This window comes from Grampus griseus (assembly GCF_964374135.1).
Source record: "Grampus griseus genome assembly, chromosome: 7".
NCBI classification, from domain to species: Eukaryota; Metazoa; Chordata; class Mammalia; order Artiodactyla; family Delphinidae; genus Grampus; species Grampus griseus.
Window position 1 is genome coordinate 15,132,643 of NC_139001.1, and position 26,068 is coordinate 15,158,710.

The 26,068-nt window shown below is 40.3% G+C and overlaps 1 protein-coding gene across 4 annotated transcripts in view; it reads right to left on the reverse strand.

Moving 5' to 3' along the window:
• Nucleotides 1-26,068, reverse strand: part of ACSL3 (acyl-CoA synthetase long chain family member 3) — an 82,248-nt gene that overhangs the window by 25,938 nt on the left and 30,242 nt on the right. For 2 of the 4 annotated variants that reach the window (XM_082658705.1, XM_082658704.1), the window contains one exon: nucleotides 6,062-6,478. In XM_082658705.1, the coding sequence (XP_082514831.1) occupies nucleotides 6,062-6,439 (378 nt within the window). In that variant the 5' untranslated portion in view covers nucleotides 6,440-6,478. Of the gene's footprint in view, nucleotides 1-6,061; nucleotides 6,479-8,745; nucleotides 8,762-13,567; nucleotides 13,585-26,068 lie in introns of those variants that run through there. The other 2 variants (XM_082658706.1, XM_082658707.1) reach the window with 2 other exon arrangements.

A 26,068-nucleotide genomic window follows, 5' to 3' on the forward strand; every position in this document is an offset into this window, starting at 1 on the left:
CACGCCTAGTGTGGCTACGTGAACGGCCACAGTGGAGGCTAAATGATCCCTACGGTCGTTTTCCTCTCTCACACTTAATTGCCTGTATTTTCATTCTATGACAGGTGTGACATACACATATGTAAGTATCAATGTTGTCGCTCAGACTATCACTGCCTGGGACATAGGAACTTAATAATTTACCTTTGTTCAGGAACCTATGAAATTAGATACCTTGATTATGCTGATGAGGAAGGCCTCTTATCTCAAAAGAAAACTATAAAAATAAAATGGAGATAAGATACAGAACATTCCATAAAACAAAATCACACAATACTTAACCAGTCAGGGCCCTGAAGAATGAGATATTCTATAAAGGTTAAGTGTTCAGGTAGCTGAGTTTAACCTCTATCAGCACTAAAACTTTTACTTTAACTATTCAGAACAGAGATATCTCAAAAATATATACTTTCCTACCGTCGACAAAGTACATCTGGCTTCATTTAACCTTTCCCTCTGCAAATGAAGATCTTTACAAACAAATTATTGTGAGGGAGCCAGAGAGTGAAAATATTGAAGAGATCTGGACAGTTGGTAATAACCATGGCGACGATGAGGGCAGCTAACCTTTACTAGTGTTTACTACGTGCTAGGTATGCTGTAGGTAACTCTCACAATAACTAAGATAATTACTATTATTCTCTCTATTTTACAGATGAGAATACTGAGGCATAGACAGAATAAACATAACTTGCTCAAATCCCACAGCTATTAAGTGACGGACTAGGATATGAACCCAGGCAGATTCATTCCAGAATCTAAGTACTAAATCACAATGCTCCAACTGCACTATAGAAAGGAGCTGAGATGCTGCTGGGCAAGTGAGTAAGGTGGCCTGATTAACAGCTGTAAAATATCATTTCAACTGCTGTGTTTGAGTGGATTATAGTAGAGGCAAGAGTGGAAGCAGAAGACCTGATTTTTTTTTCTTTTTAAAGGGAACGGGGGTGGAGGGAGCTGTAAGGGGAAAATTAAAAAAAATCAGACTCCTGGTTTTTGACTTGAGCCATCTGGTACACAGCGGTGCCTTTAAAAAACAGGGGGATGACAGGGAGAAGAGCAAGTATGGAAAAGAAAACCAAGCGTTCTGGCTGGGGAGAGTATTAACATAATAACCAACCACAAATTCTGGCCAAGAGATGGGCCATTACTTTTTATATAAATTATGTAAATATCCTAATAAGTCAAAAAATAAATATCATACACATATGCAAATAGGATAAAAACATGACTCAAGAAAGAAATAACACAAAAGTAGGCAATGAGGAAGAGGAAAAGAAAGCTAAGTCAACTCCTAAGAACAGAAAGGAGTATTTCTAGTATCTTTTTGCATCAATTTAGAAGGAACGTCAGTCATAGTGAAACTTCTCTTTCTAAGCACTATGACTGCATAATTCCTTCTAGTTTCTTCTCTCTAAGGTGTGTAAAATATATAAGAAAAAGATGTAAAGTATCTCCGGAAGTTAGATCACTAAATGTTTGAGCTGGTCTTGTGTCTTCTGTTTCACTGCAAAGTTATTTTTATTCTTTGCAACTCTGTTCTATTTCAGGTACATGTATTTTTAAAACGTTCTGGAAACTGATCATTTCATTGTTAATTCATTTCAAAAGACATCAGTACAAGCACTTGCTGCTGGGAAGGCTGGAATCAGGAGCTACTGACACATTCCACACGCTTCACTCTGCCACAGTTTTATAAAACCATACGAGACTTAAAATGACAGCATAATATAGTCCTGGAAAAGCTGGCCAAGCCTCAGGAACACAGCCGCCTCTGTTTCTTCGCTGTCTGTTCTTCTGTTTGTGCCCCTCGGGAAACCTGTCTTGGTGAAGCTGATGGCCGCAGTATCCTGGGCATAATTACAGCGGAACCATCGCATCTTCACTTACCTTCCCTTGGAAGCTCAAAAGAGACTTTTAAGATAAGACAGAAACAAAGCTTCAGAGTTCATTCATTTGAAATAGAGCTTTGAGCATCTTTGTTTCAACCATGCCAGATACACTCCAGGGTTAATCCCCAAAGCTCAGTCCCCCAAAACCCCTAGGGAGAAAACTTTTAGATGCTGCTAATCACTAGCTTTATTTTCCAATATAAGATTATCTTCAAATATGGAAACTATTAAATGAAGATACACTCCATCAAGATTACGTATGTGGGGCTTCCCTGGTGGCGCAGTGGTTGAGAGTCCGCCTGCCGATGCAGGGGACAGGGTTCGTGCCCCGGTCCGGGAAGATCCCACATGCCGCGGAGCGGCTGCGCCCGTGAGCTATGGCCGCTGAGCCTGCGCGTCCGGAGCCTGTTGCTCCGCAACGGGAGAGGCCACAACAGTGGGAGGCCCGCGTACCACAAAAAAAAAAAAAAATTACGTATGTGTTCCACTCTTAGTAAGCACTCTGAGCAGAGGCCACACTGCCTAAGCAACTCTATTTTTACATCTAAGGGCAGGTTGTGAAAGGTCCCCTTTTCACTATCCTTCCATAGCAGCAGCTGCTGCTGCAATACAATGGGTGTTAAATAAGAAACCAAGGGCGGGGCAGCCTAGTTTAATACACAGTGGAGATACCCCCTTATCCAGTCTACAGACCACTGCTACAATTGCAATGCAGACCAACAGAAACTGAAGTCTTGGCTAACCAGTGGTATAGCACACCTTCTCAAGTAAGGCTAACAAAAAATATTTGCTTTGTTTATGATACACAAAACCTACTTTCCCAATGAGTCTAATTTCAAACAAGAAAAAATATGTGTTTTCTACACCAGAGTTTATATTAAAGACTTCTGAAAAAAGTTTGATGAATCACAAATGCGAAGTTAATGGCAAATGTCAATCAATGGGAGGCACACCCTCGGACAGCGATATAGTATAGACAGAAAAGGGTGCTAACTGAAAAGGGTTTCTCTCACCTTCTAACTTTTCTACTAGAGTTCAAATATTTCTTTGTTGAATAAACAATGAATACAAAGGCACCACGGTCAAGACAGGGAGGAAAGAGCCACATACTTTCTCTCTCTCTCTCTCTCTCACACACACACACACACACACACACACACACACACACACAGGGCATAAGAACTTTGCTTGTGTCGGGACTTCCCTGGTTCTGCTGTGGTTAAGACTCTGTGCTCCCAATGCAGGGGGCCCAGGTTTGATCCCTGGTCAGGGAACTAGATCCCACAGGCATGGCGCAACTAAGAGTTCACGTGCCACAACTAGGGAGCCAGTGAGCCAGAGCTACGGAGCCCATGTGCCGCAACTAAGACCCAGCACAACCTAATTAATTTTTTTAAAAAAAGAAGAACTTTGCTTGTGTCCATTGCATTACCTGGCCACACTTTTTTTGTGTGTGTGTGCGGGCCTCTCACCGTCGCGGCCTCCCCCGCTGTGGAGCACAGGCTCCAGATGCGCAGGCTTAGCAGCCGTGGCCCACGGGCCCAGCCGCTCCGCGGCATGTGGGATCTTCCCGGACCGGGGCACAAACCCACGTCCCCTGCATTGGCAGGCGGATTCCCAACCACTGCGCCACCAGGGAAGCCCTATCTGGCCACATTTAAGGAACAACTATGACAGCTCTAGGATTTTATTTTGTCCTAATTATACTGACACCTGAATTAAGAAAGAATTTCATGTTCACCATATTTTTCTCCTTTTTATATACTTGGGAACCAGTCTGCTGCTATGAGTACTGGATGACTGAAAGTGCTAGCTCCACAAAATGCATGTAGTGTGTGTATCCTGCACACACCATCCTGTAGTGTGTGCAGGATACTAGAGAAAAAATAAGCTTCCTGCTAAAACAGGATTTCTGTTATATATGCTTTCATTAAAAGTAAGAGAACCCAATCTTTGAATTCAAATAGCAGTAGGAATTGTCAAAGGACAAAAATAAATGTTTATTTTAGATACAAAAAGCACAGAAAAGAAGGCAGAGGAGTGGAAAACTTTAGCACTTAAAAAATGTAGTGTTTTCAGTATCTTTTATAACTACCAGATCTCGCAAAGACAGAATCAAGGAAGGTACAGCATAAAAAGTAGCAACTAAATATGACAAAAATCAGACATCATTATGATAAAGTGTTTTGCAAATTATAATCTATAGATAGGCTAGAGAAGAGTAATCAAACATGCTTAACTACATGACTTCAATTTCTCAAAATGTGCTATTAACTAACCCCAGCTAGATCTTAATTTAGCAAAAAAAGGGAAAAAAAATTATTTAAGTGAGGTAAAACTAAGTCACCAAAAGAAACAGGGGAAATGCCTTAAAAGTAGAGTGACCACAGGATTTATCCAAATCACCCTGGCGACTGTAGGGGGCACTATTAACGCCAGAACAACAAGTGTAAGTCAGGAGGGGTCCAGGCACAACAGGATAAAACATCACTCCATTCGAAGGTTAGGAACACATACAGATTCTGTTGTCTAGAGTTAAAATAATGTTTCTGAATTTCTAGGCGTCACTGATTATTAACTTGCGTGCCATCTCCTTTACGTTTAGAAGATGATGACTGGAATTTGTGTGGTAAGTGGCAACATTAATGGACCATTAAGTCAAACAACATCATTCTCACACCCCTCCCCACATTCTGCAGTAACAGGAGTAAACTGAGCATTTCATTCCATAGCTGTGCTTATTTGGACTCTCCTCCAAGATCTGAGAGTTCCTTCATGATTAACAGAAAAAAGACAACTGGAGTCAGGATGTAGTTGGAAAAAGAGGGTAAGGGAAAAACAACTGTGCCTACACAGGTATTAAACCTATAACCTAACCAAATTATCAACTAACTACAGATCATCTTACTGCCTCTAAAAAAACTTGATCTTCAATTCTCACCTACCAGAACTTCAAGAACCGTTTATAAGAAACTCACATACCCAAGTTCATAAACAGCATTTTCATGACATTTTTATACTTATTACCCCTCACAGGGCTGCACTACTCCATGATATAAGTCTTTAGATTCATTCATACAATTTTGCCCAGTGAATTCCCAAGATGATAATAAAAGCTAGAGCATTTACACTAGATACCACAAACTGTTCCACACACATACTTGTAGAATGTACACACACAAACACACACACTCTCACTCCCTTTCTCTATCTACTAATCCTCTCAACAACTCTGAGCTGGGATTATTTAAGGAGTATGGAGCTAGACACCCTGGGTTCTGGTCCCAGCTTCACCACCTGCTAGCTATAATGCCCTTGGGTAAGTCACCTAACCTATCTGTGCCTCAGTGCCATCATCTGTAAAGGAGGGATATCCCGACCACACTAACCCGTAGGGCTATTGTAAGTCTTAAATAAGTTGATGTGGGTGAAGCTCTTAAAACAGCCTGGCTCATAAGAAATGCTAATAAATGTCAGCAATGATCATTACCTCCATGTTAAAGAAACTGAGGCAAATGTGTTATGTAGCTTTTCGGAAGTCACACACAGCTAGTAAGTGGCAAAGCCGAGATTCGAACCCACAGTCTGTATCTGGAGTCCAGGCTCTCAAGCACTGTTACACTGCCTCTAAGGAGGTCTTATCCTCTGTTTCAAATCAATAATGGCAAGTTCTATATCTGTGAAAAGAAATTCTTAGAAAACCAAAGCACTTGCCACAAACCCAAGTACCAAAGTACTTTGTATCCAATGGAACCTACGTTATAATCAGAAAGAGCAGGTCACACCCCAAAACCAAGAGCAATCTCGAGCTCACAGGTGCTTCTGGAACTACCAGGGAATATAGCTGCAAACCCCAAACTGCCCTAGACATTCTATTCCAAGTCCTGGTAGCCATTCAGGCTCAGAAGTGCCCCACACCAGTGAGTGATCTCAATCTTCGTGAAAATTCGGAACAAATCCATGCCGGGGGTACAGAAGGAGAAAAAAGCGCAGTCTAGTCCCCTTCTACCCCGTTTCTCCCGCCACATGAGCAAATTCCAACAGAAGCAGGCCGTGCTTGTCCCCTGCCACCATTTCTAAGCGTACATTCTATTCAGAGCGAATTCAAAGGCAATAAAAAGCCACATTACCTTTTTAAAAATTTTTCCGTTTGGCTGCACTTCATCTTCCTCATTTAAAATTTCACGTGTTCCCAGGAGTCTTTTGTCCTTGAATTTGTTTTTCGCGTGCATAAAAACTTTATCTAGTGTATCACATCCAGGGTATAATACTGAAGCCAAACCATCCAAGCTGTTAACAGACCTGTACGCAGACTCAGGTTTTGAATTTACAGGCTTCGCTTTAATTTGGTTTGATTTTTCTTGTCTTGACTCAGACAAAAAATAATACGGAATATATGTTAAAATAGTATAAAGTGATATTATAAAATGTATGAAATATAAAAGAATGGGGTTGATGGTATGTTTTAGCTTCATAGTCGATGGCTTTGAAGATATGTGGTTATTCATAGTGCTCAAAAAGTAGAATTAACAGATTTCTGTAAGAATCTAGAAGGAAAAGAAAGAAAGTTATTAGTCAAAAAATCATTCTTAAGTAACTTTAAAGAAGAAGTCTTCATATCAGATAGGCACACGATTTTTCCCCAACAAGCAGCAGCTAGTATACTGGCCGCCAGCAATGTCCTGTCCGCTCCTGATATTTATAGGATACACATGTATGCCATATCTATTAACAACGGGAGTTCTACAGAAAAGCTTCCACATCATTCTGTACACAGGTGGCTTTTCCAACCTAACCCCCAGTAACCACAAATACTTCCCAGTGGTGAAGAGGAAGCAAGCCAGAAGACCTACAAGAGAATGGAGACCAACAATGCACCCATTTCCTGTTCTTCAGTGTCTCGTTACATTAGAGATGGCAGACACTTAGCACATATGCCACATTCTCCTCTCTCCCGACCCCTGCAGCCACTGCTGAATCATCACTGCTTTCTTTCCCAGGGAGCCCCCTTCTCCCACTCTAGGCAGCAACAAGCAATTGGAGTTAGCAAACAATATGAAATTCACTTCCCACAGTGATTCTAGGTATTTTTCAATTTAGGCAGGTTAAATTGTGAAGCAAGAAGACAACAGACTTTTTTTTTTTTACATGTTGCATTTATCAGATTTATTGAGAATCTACTATGTGTCAGACACTGTTCTAAGTACAGGGACTATAACAGTGAAAGAAACAATCTCTCTTCCCATGGAACCTATACATCCCTTGGGAGAGGCAGACAAATATCACCAGATGGTGAGAAGCCCTAAGAGGGAAAAATGGACCCAGCAAGGGAAATACTAGGTGACCAGGCAAGGCTAAAGAGGTGCTCTAGTATGTGGGTGGTCCACGAGAGCCTCCCTGGCCAGTGATACTTGAGCTGAGACTTAAAGGAAGAGGGAGGGTGGGGAAGAAGAACACAAGGCAGAGGACACAGCCTTTGTTTGGTAGGCAGGTGATAGTATCATTTTTGAAGAAACAAAAGTGAAGCTAACTACTAACTGATTACTCCACCCAGCTCTAAATCCAGGATTATGATTTCTAGCATTCTTCATCTCCATGTCATAGAAATTCTATTCTAGGAAAGTGTGGCCGAGAGATCTGAGGAATCCCTTCTTTCACCCAGTCTCCACTCAGGGCAGAAGCTCTACTGCAGACACAGCAGACCAAGACTACTGGGCACCGTGATTCGTAAGGTGGATACAGGGAGAGAAGCTCCAGAGACCAGTGGCTACAGCCAAGCCCAGGACCCCACTCACAGAGCAGAGGACAAGCTGCTGCCCCTGCCCCTGCCCCTGGCTCTGGAGCAATGGCACAGAGGTTCTCCCCAGGCCAGAGAAGCAGGCTGTAAGAACATAGATAGAACCACTAAGCAATCCCTAAGAGGACTGACCTTAGTTGCAACAGAGAACAGAGAAGTTCAAGCCTAATGGCACTATGGAAAACAATGGAGACTTTAGTGGTGAGCAACTAAGATGAGGCTGGTAGTTCCACAACAGGAACAAGCAAAAGAACAGATCCAGAGAAGTTCAATGGAATCATGGAAAGAGACAGCTAGGAAGAGCCCTCCTAGAGTCAGCGCAGCTCAAAGACTGGCCTCAAACACAACCCCTACAAAGACCATCTAATTTAACCGGATCACCCTGAGGAGCAACTTATAGCCCAGGGCACTGTGCAAAACAATAAAGCAATCGACTAGCTATCAGTGGAGAATATTTGCTGGGTGTGGTGCCAAGAGGCACACCAGGGAGGCAGACCTTTAAAGGGAGCCCTACAAGAACCACCGTGCTGTCACCCCCTGAAAGAAGGTACTTCAAAGTAACTGTGCGTGTTCCCAAGGCTGTGCCCTTGAAGGAGCCCCATCAGAGGATGCACACTGCAGAAAAAGTAAACTTCACCAAAACCGGTCAGCCAAGTCAGCAAACAAGCAAGCAAACAAGAAAGTGCAGAAAAGGGGAAGGCGGAATCAGTATTCAGAACTGCTACACAAATATCGAAAATGCCCAGTCTACAACAAAAAATTATGAGGCATGCAAACAAACAGGAAAGTATGACCCACACACAGGGAGAAAAGCAAGCAACAGAAGTCCTCCTTGAGAGGATCCAAATGTCAGACTTAGCAGACAGCGCATCAAAGCAGCTATTATAAATGTGTTCAGAGAACTAAAGGAAACCATTCTTAAAAAATTAAAAGTCAAACTCTGCAACTTTACAAGAAAAGGGACACCTCCGAATTTGCTCATGCACAGCTGGTGAGAAGCCAGGACTCCCAACAGACCTCTGGGCTCTGTTCACCATTCCAAGCTCTTTTCTTCAACAACGTATTGTGTAGTACCCTGAAGAATTGAGTCCAAAGAATCTAGATTTCTGCCAGAAAGGGCATGGGGAGCCACTGAAGGTTTCTGTAAAGAAAAGTGGCACAACGAAAACAACAGCCCTAATACTTTCAGGACATCAGAATTGCAAAGAATAGATGCACCTTAATAACCCAGGAGAATGATGTTATCTCACTAAGTACTCTGAAATTTAACTCTGCATGTTTGCATTTTGAATTTAAAAATAACTGTGATTTAAAAAACTATATCCACAGATGATATGACTGTAATATAGAAAATCCAAAGGAACCCACTGAAAAACTAATGGAACAAACAAAGAATTCAGCAAAGGTTGCAGGATATAAGATGAATATACAAAAATAAACTGTATTTCTACACACTAGCAATGAATAATGGGAAAATGAAGAAAACAATTATATTTACAACTTTCAAAAATACTTAGGATTAGATATAACAAGAAGTGCAAACTTTGTACTATGAAAACCACAAAACATTGTTTAAAGATATTAAAAATAGAAAACATCCTGTTTATGGATTTTAAAACCTAATATTGTTAAAATAGCAACATTCCCCAAACTGATGTACAGATTCAACACGATGCTTATCAAAATCTCTGCTGACTTCTAGAGAATTTTGTAAGCTGATCCTAAAATTCACATGGAAATTCAAAGTAGCCAGAACAGCCAAAACTTTTGAAAAAGAACAAAGTTGGAGTGCTCACACATCTCAGTTTCAAAGCTTGATACAAAGCAGTATTAATCAAGACAGTGTGGTACTAGAAAAAGTACATATATATAGATTAACAGAATAAAATTGAGAGTCCAGAAATAAACTTCTCTATTATGGACAACTGATTTTCAACAAGATGGCAAAAAAAACTCAATAGGGAAAGAAGAGTCTTTCCAACAAGATGGCAGAAAAACTCAATAGGGAAAGAACAGTCTTTTCAACAAATGGTGCTGGAACATCTGGACATCTACACCTAAAACAACGAAGACGAACCCCTTTCTTATACCATACAAAAAATTAACTTAAAATGGATCACAGGCCTAAATATAAGAACTAAAACTATGAAACTTTAATAAGTACTAATCATTGAGTATAAAGTGTTTCAAGAAGAGTACAGTAAAAGGTAGAGGCTAGTTCTGGCTTTTTCTGAGACATCCTCTTGAAGCAAACAGCAATGTATTATGATCTTAAAAGTCGGGGGACAGGAAGGGCAGAGGAATGGAGATTTTGAATAGATGATACCACACAGCTTGAACGAGCCCCCAAATCAGCAGGTGTTCAGGAAATAATCAGCCACCCAGTAGAGCAGGGTAGGGATGAGGAGATGGGAGATGAGAGATGAGGGCAGGGTATTAAAGGCCCCAAATTTTAAAGGTCAAATTGTTGTGGCCTTTGATGCTGAGGAAGAAACTTAGTTTGCATTCAAATGTACATAAACACACAGTATTAGAAAATAACTTTATGCAGAGGATAACCTGAAGGCAGCAGAAACTGGAGCGAAGGAAATTACATAAGAGACAACAAGTAATCATTTACTCCTAGGTCACAAGGCTATGGTGGGTGTGACAAGGAGCAGCAGCTAGGATTCCTGGCTCCTAACTGCCCAGAGGGTGGCAAGGGTAGCAGCTGTTCCTCCAGCCTTTCCAACAACTGAAATCTTTCTGCTTAACATAGTGAGGATGGTACTGTATCTGAATCGTCAACAGAATAAAGCTGCAAATTAGAGCAGAGGCAGTGAAAGGAGGGAAAACAGCTAGGGTGCCTTCAACTGAGACAGAAATACAAACAGTGAAGAGGTTGGCCAGTGGCTGGATGATTGGTGGAAAGGAAATGAATACAAGTCTTGAAAATAATGGGTTTAAGATGTCTGTGAGTCATCCAAATACACAAACTGTGAAAGTTAAGAGGGGTCAGAGCTGCCCAAAAAAAACACACACAGGAAACCTCCAAGGTAAGTTCAAGGACAGAAAACTTTGGAGGGAAACTAATGCCAAGACTGAGAGGAGGAAAATCCCATGGAAAAGGCCAATAAAGTAGGAGAACTTGGAAAGGGCAGTGTCATGAAAGTCAAGGGAGGGGAGAGTTAATGGTGTCAAGCGTAGCCTAGATGTACCAGTCACATGCAATTAAGACATTTAATGTCTCTACAATGTTTTAGATAAACTAGGTAAAGTAACAAAACTTTGGTCAATTGCATCTTATTTGCTCAATGGCTACAGAAAATGTAGACTAGTGTCAACTGAAAAAAACGCACATCCAAAAAGTCGAGTGTTTATGTTTTATTCCACAGACATACTGAGGACTTTAAGCCCAGGAGACAGGCTCTCAGATAGCTCTGACAGACTGTTTCAAAGAGGTAAGGAAGGAGCCAGGGTATATAGGAGTTGTTCAAAAACAAATCACGTAGTTGAATATCAAAAGATTTCTGCTAATTAAAGAAAAAAAACAAACATCAAGTTAATGAACTTAGTGCTTTTCTATATATAGGAAGATGCAAGAGTCTGGGCTCACTGAAATCATTCCTTTGATATGCACCTTAACTGTGTAGGGCCACTATTCTGTTTTTCTCTATCCTGAATGGGCTCATGGCTTGACGGCCACAACATCCTTTGTTTACTGATGTGGCAGGCAACATTCTTCATGCACACTAGGAAACCAGTCACGGCTACTTTATTATGTTGCCACATCTTAGAATATGAGTATTGGGCTTCCCTGGTGGCGCAGTGGTTGAGAGTCCGCCTGCCGATGCAGGGGACACAGGTTCGTGCCCCGGTCCGGGAGGATCCCACATGCCGCGGAGCGGCTGGGCCCGTGAGCCATGGCCGCTGAGCCTGCGCGTCCGGAGCCTGTGCTCCACAACGGGAAAGGCCACAACAGTGAGAGGCCCGCGTACCGCAAAAAAAAAAAAAAAAAAAAAAGAATATGAGCATCACCTTTCAGAAAGTAAACTTGAACTATTAAATCTATTAATCTTTTCCTTCACAGCTTCTAGGTTTCCAATTTAGTTTAAGAAGGCCTCATCCAACTCCATGGTTAAACTAATGGTATCCTATATTTTTTTCTAGTATTTGCAAAATCTTTGTATTTTGATCTTTAATCAACATGGAATTTCTCTATTGTTTAAGGGAAAAAGCTAACTTTTCCTTTCAGGTGAACTGTCTGAACCATTTATGAAATAAACCATCCTTTTCTCAATTAACCAGAATGTCATCTTCCATAATAAGTTATCATTCACACTTGGATTCGTTTCTGGACGCTGTTCTGTTTCTTGGATCCACCTGTCTACTGCTTTGCTAATACCACACTACACCAAAGACAGATCTACAACAATGCTTCTTCAACTGTGATCCATGGACCAATCAGATCAGAATTACCTTAGAGTATATTTTAAATAAAGATTCCTCAGACATACCTTTCCCTTCCTTTCTTTCCCAATACCTATAAGCTGAAAACTACTGGCAGACTCAGTTTTAAACAGCAGCCATGTGATTTTAATGTGCACTTATGTTTGAGAACTACTGCTTTAAATAGCTAGTAAGACCCTCACCAGCCATATTTTTCAAAATTTTCTCATCAATTCTTACAGATTAATTCCACATAAATTTTAAAGATTTAACATTTCTTTACGGTGAAACACAATTTAAAAAATCAGAGACTTCCCTGGTGGCGCAGTGGTTAAGAATCCGCCTGCCAATGCAGGGGACATGGGTTCGATCCCTAGTCTGGGAAGATCCCACATGCCGAGGAGCAACTAAGCTCGTGAGCCACAACTACTGAGCCCACGTGCTGCAACTACTGAAGCCCGTGTGCCTAGAGCCTGTATACTGCAACAAGAGAGGCCACCGCAATGAGAAGCCCACACACAACAACAAAGATCAGCCCCCGCTCACTGCAACTAGAGAAAGCTCGCGTGCAGCAATGAGGACGCAACACGGCCAAAAAATAACAAAAAGTAAATTAAATTTAAAAATAAAAAAGGAACAAATATATATATCACTTATATGTGGAATCTACAAAAATGATACAAATAAACTTATTTACTAAACAAAAATAGACTCACAGACAGAAAACAAACTATGGTTACCAAAGGGGAAAGGGCGGGAGAGGAAAAATTAGGAATTTGGGATTAACAGATACATACTACTATTGATACGTATGAAATAGATAAACAACAAGGACCTACTGTATTGCACAAGGAACTATATTCAATATCTTGTAATAACCTATAATGGAAAAGAATCTGAAAAAGAATATATATGAATGAATCATTATGCTCTTCACCTGAAACATTGTAAATCAACTATACTTCAATTAAAAAAAGGAAAACAAGATTTAGGAAAAAAACAAAAAAATGCCATGACAGAATATAGAAAGAACTCCTATAAAAAAAAAAAATTCAAGCAACAAAAAGGAAAACTGGGCAAAGAATATGTACAGAGAAGCCAAAAAAGAGGAAATGCAGATGGCTAATACATACAGACAGTATTCTCCTGAACTTGTAATCAAGATTAAAATGAAACCATACTAATTTGCATCCAACAGTTTCACAAATATGTAAAAGACTACCATATATCCAGAATGCACTGAAGTATTCCAGCAGTACAGTATTAATATTTAAAACACACACACACAAAACACACCCTTTGCAATCCCACATTCAAACTCCAGTCTACAGAAAAGCAAATGCTTATTAAACATATAAACAAAGATTAAATCATTCATTTGCCAAATAAATATTGAACACAGACTCCATACCCAGACCTCTTCCAGAGGATGAAGCCACAGTCATGAACAAAACATGGGAAGCAAGCAGACCACGCACAAGTAACTAAATACCGAGAGGTAACAGGAGCTACCGAGACAAATAAAGCAGGTTAAAGGGAATGAATTTGAGGGAGGAGAGGACTGTTGCATCACAAAGCAGTTAAGAAAAGGCATCTCAGGGGCTTCCCTGGTGGCGCAGTGGTTGAGAGTCCGCCTGCCGATGCAGGGGACACGGGTTCGTGCCCCGGTCCAGGAAGATCCCACATGCCGCGGAGCGGCTGGGCCCATGAGCCATGGCCAATAAGCCTGCGCGTCCGGAGACTGTGCTCTGCAAAGGGAGAGGCCACAACAGTGAGAGGCCCATGTACCACAAAAAAAAAAAAAAAAAAAAGAAAAGGCATCTCAGATGTTACGAGCGGATATCTGGGAGAAGAGCACTCTAGCTGAACCCAGGGAGAGAGGGGAACAGTGAAAGGAGACAAGGTCGGAGAGGATACTGTGAGAAAGGAGCCGGATCCTGAAGGGCCTGTCACTGTGAGAACAGTACTGACGTGGGAGACCACAGCTGCTGCAGGAGCTCTGACAGGGATCAGGTGGCGAGATGACACTGGCTTGGACCAGGAGGAGGACGGAGGCGGCAGTGAGAAATGACCTGACTCTATTTTGAAGGTACAGCCCTGTATACAGCGAGAGAGAAAGAGGGGTCAAAAGTGACTCTCAGGGTTTTGGCTTGAGACGTTGAAAACTACTGAGCTGCCATTTACTGAGATGGGGAAGGCTGCAGGAGGAGATTTTGAAGAAGAGCAGTTCCGTTTTGTGAAAGGTTAACTTTGGGAATTCTCAGCCTATTTGTGGTATTTCAGGCATGAGACTGGCTGAGATGGCCTAGGGAGTGAGAAGAGGTACAAACAGCAGATCCTGGAGCATGTCAATGTTTAGAGGACCCGGGGACGAGAGGGGCCAGCAAACAGAGCATGAGAGGAGGGGTCGGTATTGACAGAGGAGAAGCAGGAGGGTGGAGTCAAGGAGGACTGATCCGCTTTACACGTGTTGTCAACAAAGATAAATGGAAGCCACGCCTCCAATGAGATGAGACTTCACGCCCATTAGGATGGCCATTACCAAAAAAGAAAAAACAAAACAGAAAATAAAATGCATTGGCTGGGAGATGGAGGTGGAGAAACTGCGACCCTTATTCACTGCTGGTGGGAATGTAAAATGGCACAGCTGCTACTGAAAACAGATTGGCAGTCCCTTAAAAAAAATTAAACACAGAATCACCATATGATCCAGCAATTCCACTTTTGGGTATATTTCCCAAAGAACTGAAAGCATGGACTCAAACAGATATCTGCACACCAAAGTTCATAGCAGCGTTATTCATAACAGCCGAAAGACAGAAACAACCCAAATATCCATGACGCATACATGTATGAACAAAATGTGGCAGCCACACAATGGAGTATTATTCAACCTTAAAGAACGAATGAAGTTCTGAGACATGCTACACGTATGAACCCTGAAAACATTACACTAAGTGAAATAAGGCAGACACAAAAAGACAAATATTTGATTCCACTTACATGACATACCTAAAATAGGCAAATTCATAAGAGACAAAGGAGAATGGTGGTTGCCAGGGGCTGAGGGGGCAGGGGAATGGAAAATTATGTTTTATGGGTACAGAGTTTGGAACGATGGGGAAGTTCTGGGGAACGGCTGACGGTGATGGGGGCAGAACAATGTGAACATACTTAATGCCTACTATACACTCAAAGATGATTACAACGGTACATTTTGTTATGTATATTTTACTACAATTTTTTAAAAATAAAAAAAAATGAGGACTGGGAATCAGACACTGGATTTAACAACACGGAGGTCACTACTGACCTTGAAAAGAACTGTGGTTAAAGATCAAAGCCCAACTGGAGAGAGTTCGAGAAAGAACAGGAAGAGAGCTCTAGGAAGAGGAGTAGAGAAATAAGTAATAGGACAGGACAAAGCGGTTCCTTTTGTTTCAAAAATAAGAGATAACAGGAATTCCCTGGCAGTCCAGTGGTTAGGACTTGGAGCTTTCCCTGCAGGGCCCGGGCTCGATCTCTGGTCAGGGAACTAAGATCCCACAAGCCACACGTGGCGGTCAAAAAAATAAAAATAGGAGATAGTATAGCTTGTCTGCATAGTGATAGCTATGACCCAAAAGAGGAAAGGACTACACTCATTCCTCAGAAACCTCAGAGGACCGTTTCCATGACCCCGTGGGATGCTCCAGTCCTCTACATAAAACGGCACAGTACAGTCAGCTCTCTGTACCCATGGATACAGAACCCACCGATACCAAGAGTCAACTGTGTGCAGAAGAGAGTCACATCCTTGGGTAGGAGAGGGTGAGCATGGTACCCAAGTGGAAGAGGTTGGCCTTAGATAGGAACAGGGAGGTAGATGCATGTGAGTGGGTAGAAATGCTAACAGGAGCTGGTGGAAGATCCTCTTCTGGGTGCTTCTATGTTATCAGAGTAACAGGAAGAAAAAAATCACTGGCTGAGAGGGAGGAAAAAAGGAAAGTATTAAAAAATTAAGGAGAAAGATTTGGGGGAGAATGGATACATGTATATGTATGGCTGAGTTGCTTTGCTGTGCACCTGAAACTATCACAACACTGTTAATCAGCTATACTCCGATATAAAATAAAAAGTTTAAAAAAATTAAGTATAAAGTAGTCATCTAGGAAAGCAGGAGGGTGCATGCAGCAGGGGACAGAGCAGGATCGCCTGGCAGCTCGAAAGGCCCACCTGAGGTCAGCCGCCATGGATGTGAAAGGAGACCAATCAAGCTGGCTGTGTGCTTCCCAGCCAAGGTCAGTGGACAGAGCATAAATATGGATCAGGGAGAGCTAGATTAACCAAGGATGGGATTTCACCAGGCAAGTTCCAGAACAAAACAGGGGTAAAGAAAGGAAAGATAAGTAAACTAAGTCTGTTTCCAAGGCAGTCAGTATAATGACTGATAAGGCAATTTTAACTTGAGAAAGGAAGGCCACGAGGAGGGAAAGCATTTATGAGGAAACAGATCAGTGGAATTAGTCATAGAACTCTTGGAGGTGAGGCGCTACAAGGGTGTGAGTTGGAACCACAGGAGGTAATGGTCTGTGCAGAATGTCTGAAGTTGAGACTGCTGAGGCCGTACGGTTATCCATCACGGGGAGGTCTAGATTATAGTAACGGAGAAAGGGAAAGCAGAGGCAGACTGGAATATGAGATCATTTAAGGACAGGAGGTTAAGGAAATAAAAGGCTGTGGTATTGGAAGGATTGAAAACGGTAAGAATCATGATAGGATAGCAGTAGAGTCATAGGAAGCCTGAGGTTCTAATATTTAAGGAATAAGGGGATAGATGACTGTAACGAAAAGGAATTACGTATGGTAAGTAGTACAGTCTGAAGGCACAGCTTGGAGGATGTGGTAGTACTGTTTCAAAGGCAAAAAAACTGTTAATCAGATTAGGCCCAAGATGAAGTCGCTCATGCTAAGCCCCACGTCAGCAAAGCAAAACTTAGCTAAGTTTCTATGCTCAGCTCTCCCAGAAAAGGCAGGCGTAGGTCAACCAATCAGTCTGGCCTGCTCAGCACAAGTTACCTGACCCAGCTCCAATACCACCCTTTGCACCATGTAAAGGAAAATAAGCCTGCTTTAACCAATCAGCAAATGCCCAGTATAACTTCCTTTTTCCTGCTCATTGTGATCTACAAAAACCTCTTGCTTTGTACAGCTCTTTGGAGTTCCTTTCTGTCTGCTAGATTGGATGCTGCCTAATTCTTGAATTGCTGAATAAATCCTACTAGATCAGAAAATTGTGGAAAATTTTAACAATTAAAATCAGAAAATCTAAAATCAAAGAATGGCTAAAGAACTTATACAGCCATTACAAACAATTATGGACGATTATTTGTGGACAATTATGCAGCCATCACAAACAAGTTATATGTACCTGCAATTAACCTGGAGGGACTTCCACATATCTTGTTAATTCTAAAAAAATTTAAATGCAGCTATAATTGGTCAAAGTACATTAATCTTTGAAGACCATGATAACTTCCACCTTTCCAATGCTCTCAGAACTGCTAATTAAAATAACAAAATGAGTCAAGTTTAACACTAAAAGAAAATGACCCATCATTATTTACACAATGCTAGATTAGCCAACACTAAATCTTTAAATGTGAAACTGTGTGATTACAACTAGCTAGGTTCAAACACCTGAAATATGTTTTTAAAACGTTTTATGTAAATGGTCAATTGTATTACATCAAAATAAGTTTTTCAGATCTCATATTATTTAGCTTTTGTTTAAAATCATAATGATGAAGTTTAAGAAAAATCTCTCCAAGTGTGGCCTCTATTATTTGAGAAGAAGAACACGGGAGACTTGGAGAGAGTGGAGGACGAGGAAGGAGGGCAGACAGGATTGTGGGTAACTGTCAGAACACTGAAGACAGAAGTTGGGGTTATGAAAATGACTGTGCATAAAGTAATGGAGATTAATAACCACCTTCAAATAATATGCTTCAGGAGTATATGAAATTCTGATGTTAAGATAAAATTTTATGTTTTAAATTGCTACCAAGGGGTATCAGAAATATCAGTCATACAACCTATATTAAGTCCCCACTTTTCTTTAAATGCTGCCCCCCCCCCAAAAAAAGCTACAAATTCTCATATGAACAGCTTCCAGAGACAACATGTTTTAGTAACAGGGAAAAAAATATAAATGCCTGAATTTATGGAGGGGAGGGGTCGGGGTATATAGGCTGCCAAAGGGATCAAGTTCATACTATCATATTCCATGGTTCTACCTGCTTAGATCTGGTTCATCTACAAGAAGGTCATAGGCTCAGGAGAGATGCAACACAGCAGTATCTCAATCCATCAACCTCCACAAGTTGGAAGACTGAACAATGGAAATGGGAGTCACTCTGAATCTAAGACATCTGCAACATCTACAGGAGGGAAGAGGTCAATTAACACAATTATATTCCCTCTGCCAACAGAGTCTTTTACGCTTCCACACTCACCCCCACCAAGAAAAGCCACCTGAAAGTTCAACTTCCAGAGCAGGGGAAGAACCCCTAAACTTGGAAATTCTCCTACAAATTCACTGAGGGCAGAGGGAGTGACCCAAAAAGAGAGAGGAGGTGACAAAACAATGCTCCAGAGGAGGCATCCTGATGCCCACAGACAATTTATTTCTTGCTTAACCTTACCCACCACGCAGTCCTATTTCCTCCTCTATATTTTCCTTGTAGCCTACACACCCAAACATGCATCAATACTATATAACTACTCACATCTGGAAAAAAATACAGCTTAGCATTTTCTAATGAGGTATAAGTGGATTGCACAGCGATGAATACCAAGAAATCTGCATTTGCTGGCGTAAAGCATAACTAGAATTTTTCACCAGGCTTGCAATAAATGGGAAGCAATTCTGAGTACCAAGCAATCAAGTACTATGTAGGGAGCTTCATATCATCTCATTTAATTGTCACAAAAACCCACTTTCAAACAGATCGTGCCCAAAGACACATCTAACAGATGAGGTGAAATTTTAACCAACATGTTTGACTCCAAAGCCAACCCAAACTTTTTAATTTCCCACACATCCTAAACTCTTTTAAAAAAAGGGGTGGAAAAAAAGATAAAAAGCCCTTCACTACTTATAGATTCTCCCTTCCACAATAGTCACAGTCACATACATTCTACAGAAACCAAGAGTCCTGATAAATTATCCAAATTACTTATTTTGAAATAAGAAACTGGGGTCAAGAAGGGCAGAAAGAAAGACTTCCTTCCCAAAACTAGACTTTTCTGAATCGTCATAGAAAATGCAGCCAGCAATTATGATTTGCTATCAGAAAAGAATTTTAGAAGCGGGACCCTGCCTCTGATGAACATGTTTGCTTCTCTGCCTCCCAATGCTAAGATCCTAATATGAAAAATACACATCTGCTTCAGGAGAATGGTTTTAAAACATTCATTGACTGTGTGCACTGCTGCAAAAAAGCAAACAAAAAACACCCAGACCCTAACTGTAGGAAAGTTTTTTTTAATTCTTACAAATATCAACATATAAGCTAATTTACTATGTTGACTCAGTACTGCATTGGTTCTCACTCTTCCTTTACTGAAAAAGATTTTTCCTTTTTAAAACTTCAAATATTAATACAATCTTTCACAAATTTAAAAATTTGAACTCTGACCTCACAGCTATTACTATTCTATGAATGAAATTAGACTGTACAGCTGAAAATTGAGCCCACTGATCCATGTTAACTACTTCCTTAATACAACAAATTAAAAAGCTCAAGAAATTCTGGGCCAGAAAGTCTATTAAAGACATTTTTACAGGGATGAGTCATATTACCATCTGGATTAAATGAACTTTCAATTCGCAACTAGGAAATGTGATGAGGAAATAATAGTTTGGTCTATTCAAGAAAACTATGAGGCTTATATTTATTCTAACCTCAGAAAATAAGATTTTGACCCTAAAGACATATATTGGAAGGGAGGGAGGAAGAAAGGGAAGGAAAGAAAGAGAAAAGGGGAGAAAGGGAGGAAGAAAGGAGGGAGGAAAATTCAAGTCTTTGCCATAAATATAAATTAAAAACTGAAAAGCAGTTAAAAAAATTTCTTATTTAAAATTATGTCAAAAAAAAAAAACCTAGGAATAAATTAACCAGTCTCCCAAAGCAAATAAAAGCAAAAATAAACAAATGGAATCTAGTTAAATACTTTCACACAGCAAAGGAAACCATAAATAAAAAGATAACCTACAGAATGGGAAAAGATATTTGCAACGATGAGACTGACAAGGTGTTAATATCCAAAATATACAAACAGCTATACAAACAGCTCATAAAGCGCAACATCAAACAAACCCCAAACAACCCAATCAAAAAATGGGCAGAAGACATTTCTCCAAAGAAGACATACAGCTGGCCAACAGGCACATGAAAAGATGCTCAACACCACCAATTAGTAGAGAAATGCAAATCAAAACTACAATGAGGTATCAACCTCACACCTGTCAGAATGGCTACCATCAAAGAGTCCACAAATAACAAATGCTGGAGAGGGTGTGAAATATTCCTACACTGTCAGTGGGAATATATCAATAATTTGTTGCAGCCATTATGGAAAACAGTGCGGAGGTTCCTTAAAAAACTAAAATTAGAGCTGCAATATGATCCAGCAATTCCACTCCTGGGCATATATCCGGCAAAGATGAAAACTCTAATTCAAAAAGATACATGCACCCCAATGTTCACAGCAGCACTATTTACAACAGCCAAAACACAGAAGCAACCTAAATGTCCACTGACAGAAGAATGGGTAAAGAATATGTCATATATATATATATATATACACACACACACACACACACACACACACAAAATAGAATACTACTCAGCCATAAAAAAGAATGAAATATTGCCATTTGCAGAAACATGGATGGATCTAGAGAATATCTTACTAAGTGGAGTAAGTCAAACAGAGAAAGACAAATATCATAGGTATCACTTATATGTGGAATCTTAAAAAAAAAAACACAAATGAGCTTATTTATGAAACAGAAATAGACCTGCAGACACAGAAACAAATTTATGGTTACCAAAGGGGAAAGGGGAAAAAGGATAAATTAGGCATTTGGGATTAACATACACACATTATCATATATAAAATAGATAACAAGGACCTACTGTACAGTACAGGAAACTATACTCAATATTTTGTAATAACCTATAAAGGAAAAGAATCTGGAAAAGTATATATATATTCTTTACATGCATAACTGAGTATATATATTCTTTATACATACATAAATGAATTCTTATATATATATTCTTTATATATATATAAACTGAATCACTGTGCTGTACACCTGAAACTAACACAACATTGAAAACCAACTATACTTCAAAAAAAAAAAGTTCAGCCTTCTCAAAGGGTAAAAATAATAATAATAATACAAATGGATCTATACAAAACAGAAACAGATTCACAGGTGTAGAAAACAAACTTATGGTTACCAAAGGGGAAGTGGGGGGAGAAAAAATTAGGAGTATGGGATTAAAAGCTACAAAGTACTATATATAAAATAGATAACCAACAAGGATTTACCGTATAGCACAAAGAACTACATTCAATATCTTATAATAACCTATAACAGAAAGTAATCTGAAAATACAGATATATGTCTGAAAACTTTTATTCCATTTTCCTTTTCTAAATAAAGTCCAAGCCAGACGTTCTTTCAAAAAATAAAAAATGCTGGGTCCCGGCATAAAATTAAACAAGACACAAAGAAATTAGGCAAGGAAATTTATACCTTTTTCTGCTTGTTACAGAACAAGGATTTTAAACAAATTCAGGCACAAGGATACACAAATACACACCTACACCAGTCTCAGCTCTGCAACCAATTACTATGAGTCCTTGTCCAAGTCACTAAATCCTAATTTGCTTACCATTAATGTTGACGGAATTCAACTAGATCTATTTCAAGGCTATATTCTATTGATGTAAAGGACTCCCAGACTGATTTAGAAGTACTGACAACCATCAAACACTGGAGATTTAAATGCCCTGAGGAACCCATTTCTGTCTTCTTTATAAGGTACATCCCTCTCCTTTTGGGGGTGAAGGGAAAAGGGGTAGGGAAAGAGTTCCCTGCTTAAAAACACACACACACAAACGCACATACACACACAAAGAAAAAACACTCAACGAGAAGACTCTAAAACTCCATTTCAAAAGTTCTAACATTTTCGGGACTTTCCTGGTGGTCCAGTGGTTGAGACTTTGCCTTCCAATGCAAGGGGTGCAGGTTCAATCCCTGGTCAGGGAGCTAGGATCGTACATGCCTCCCAGCCATAAAAACAGAAGCAATATTATAACAAATTCAATAAAGACTTTAAAAATGGTCCACTTCAAAAAAAAAAATTCTAACATTTTCTAATCAGATTGCCTCCATGGTGAGAAAAAGAAGAGTTGCAAGAAAGGGGTAGGGAAAGCCTTTACTTCCTTTTCATTTTGAATCACGTGAACATACTATCTTAACAACAACAAAAGTACTTTTTAACATACATATAGTCTAAAGATGATATGGGTGATCTGTGAGATTGTGCTGGTGTTGGACAGACTGATCCAACAAAGAGGAGAGGGGTTCAGATCTGGGTTAAGTTTCCCACCATGTAAAGGAGAACTAACTGCTCAAACCAAGACACACACACACACACACACACACACACACACACGCACGCACGCACGCACCAGTTTTAATGCACTGGCAAAATGTGGTTTCATACATTCATCCTGACCTCTCACATCTATGTCTACTTGGCTAAAAGAACGAGTCAAGTACCCCAGAAAAGGAAACTGCCGGATGATGCTCCCTTACATAGGTAAATGTATAAACCTGAGGTCCACACAAAAGAAGCAGTAAAGTGGTCTTTTTACCCATTAGAATGTCCTTTCACTCTTCCTTAGGGTTGCCAGATTTAACAAATAAGAATACAAGATGCCCAGTTAAAGCTGAATTTCAGTTAAACAACAAATTTCAGTGTACATATGTCCGTGCAATATCTGGGACATGCAGTAAACCATTATTCAACATTTATCTGAAATTCAGCTTTAACTAAGTGCCTGGTATTTTATATGGCAACCCTACTCCCATCCCCAATCCACCACAAAGTGGGAAAATTGGGATGACCAACCACTCTAGTTTGCCGGGGACTTCAGGGTTTCCTGGTACACAGGACTTTTCAGTACTAAAACCAGGGAAGTTCCAGGCAAACCAGAATGAGCTAGTCACCCTAAAATTAATTTCACCAAGTAAGCAAACCAATTATAGCCTGGGCTCCACCACTAGTTAAGTCTGATCTTTTATTAATGAAATAACTTTTCTGTACCTTATTTCCCCATATGTACAAAATGTAAAGTGCGGTAGATAAAAGGGACTCTGGAAAAATGCAAAGGCATGTAAATGCTAATTATCAGCATAGCTGGTTTGGGTACAAAGTTCTTTTTCATGTGGAGCTTCAAAGCAGACAGGTACTTGTTTCACTTATATACTTTTTACATGACCTACTGAAGGTTCTATTCCTTGCAACACTGGTTTGATTGCACACAGAAACTGTTCCAACAGACCTGCTCCTTTCAGAACTAAGGCTACGCTGTGGGTTTGATGCTGGCCCCCCACGTTTTCGCTGTATAACACGGGACAAGTCAATTTACACCCCCAAGCTTCAGGTTCACTGTACAACTGGGGTGATAACAAATACCTCACAAAACTCCTTTGGGGAAAAAACAAGAGAAGTGAAAGCATTCTTCATAAATTACAAAATACAATGTATGTTTTAGTAGCACTTTAAATTTGTTTATACAAAACTATGGATACCAATATCAATATTTTTATCTTGATAATTTCTTATACCCCCCTGATTCTGAAGGTACTGAAGTCAATTCAGCTGTACTCTGGCTCCACAGCCTAAGCTCTCAGTAAAAGACTGGGTTTTTGTTTGTTTGTTTTTTTTTTTTGGCTGCGTTCTTCGTTGCTGCACGTGGGCTTCCTCTAGCTGTGGCAAGCAGGGGCTACTCTTTGTCGCGGTGCGCGGGCTTCTCATTGCGGTGGCTTCTCTTTGTTGCAAAGCACGGGCTCTAGGCACACAAGCTTCAGTAGTCGTGGCACATGGGCTCAGTAGTTGTGGCTCGTGGGCTCTAAAGTTCAGGCTCAGTAGTTGTGGTACACGGGCTTAGCTGCTTCGCGGCGTGTGGGATCTTCCCGGACCAGGGCTCGAACCCGCGTCCCCTGCATTGGCAGGCGGATTCTTAACCACGGAGCCACCAGGAAAGTCCCAACACACTGGGTTTGACACTTTGCTCTACTACTTACGAAATATCACCTTAGGTAAATTACCTTTCTAAGCTTTAGTTCCCTCATCTGTAAAATGTGGAAAATAATATCTGTATCACATAAACAGTTAATACATGTAAAGAATATAACAACTGTCTCATAATAAGCACTCAAGTCTCAGCTGCTATTATTATTGATTAAATAAAGATTCAAAGGTAAGAAGAAGCTGAAACCATATATACATCCATGAAGTCCCTTATAAAATAGTAAGCAAAAATAATGACGCTTAACACATCTTGTATTTGGAATTGGTACTAGTCCATTGAGCCTCCTTAGCTAGCCAGTCAGTTTTGGGAATTTCTCTCCATGAGCTTTAGTTAGATGATTACAAATTTATGTTTAAGAAAATACATATACTAATATTTTTTCCTCATGTCTAGTACTCCATGCAAAAATTTTAAGTCCTTGGATTTTACAACACAGAACTATTGAATCCCACTCCCTGGATCCCACTCCAGTCCCAAAGGTAGAGAATACATGTGGAACACAACTCAGGACCAACTCTGTTTAACCAATTCAACTTACACAGCCCCCATACACCTAAAGAATATGATCCTCAACAAGTTTCCCTAACTCTCAGGGGTTTAGGTCCACCCTTAACAACCTCATACCTGGACCCAGCAACACAAAGGGAAGTACTAAGAGGTGGCTCTAGAGTCCATTCATCTATCTCATTATCGTGTGGTTGTTCACCAAACAGTTCCCGCCCAGACAAACACACATACACAAGCCCCAGGTTCAGGGTTCTGAATCATTTTGCCTCAACTTCCTCGTCTATGGGAAAACCTACCCCTACTCTGCTTTCTACTTACCTTCCCAAGACATATACCCTCCTCTTATTATATCCAAAAGAAGTGATAATGAAATTCTCTATACAAAAGTACAGCTTTTTACATTAGAATTTTGTTCAAGGTTGATTCATTGAGAATTTTGTTCAAGGTTGATTCATTGAAGGGGAATGGGGAGAATGGCATGTTAGTCACTATTACATTACCCAAATGGCACGGCAGAGAAACCAAACTTAGGACACCTACTTACTAGCATTGTTTTGACATTATTAACAATACTTACCAGTAAGTACTAACCGGCCAAGAATTGAATTCCTTGACTATATTAAAACATATATTAAATAGGACTATTTCCCCTTTAGGACTATTCCTTATTTATTCCAGTGATCTCACACAAAATGGCTAATGAGGGCCAATTATATAAACATTTCAGGAGAACGTGAACTATTAAATTATATAATGACATCAGCTTGGCTGGTTGGTACTTGAGGGTCTTTATAATTCCAACTCAATCCAGCTAAGTGCTATATATAGTATTACATGAACCCATATCTAGGATAGTAAACAGATGGCCTAATGTTTTTTTTGGGAGGCCCCACAACGTGCAGCTTGTGGGATCTTAGTTCCCCGACCAGGGATCGACTCTGGGCCCTCCACAGTGAAAGCACAGAGTCCTAACCACTGGACCACCAAGGAATTCCCCAGATGGCCTAATTTTTAAGTGAAG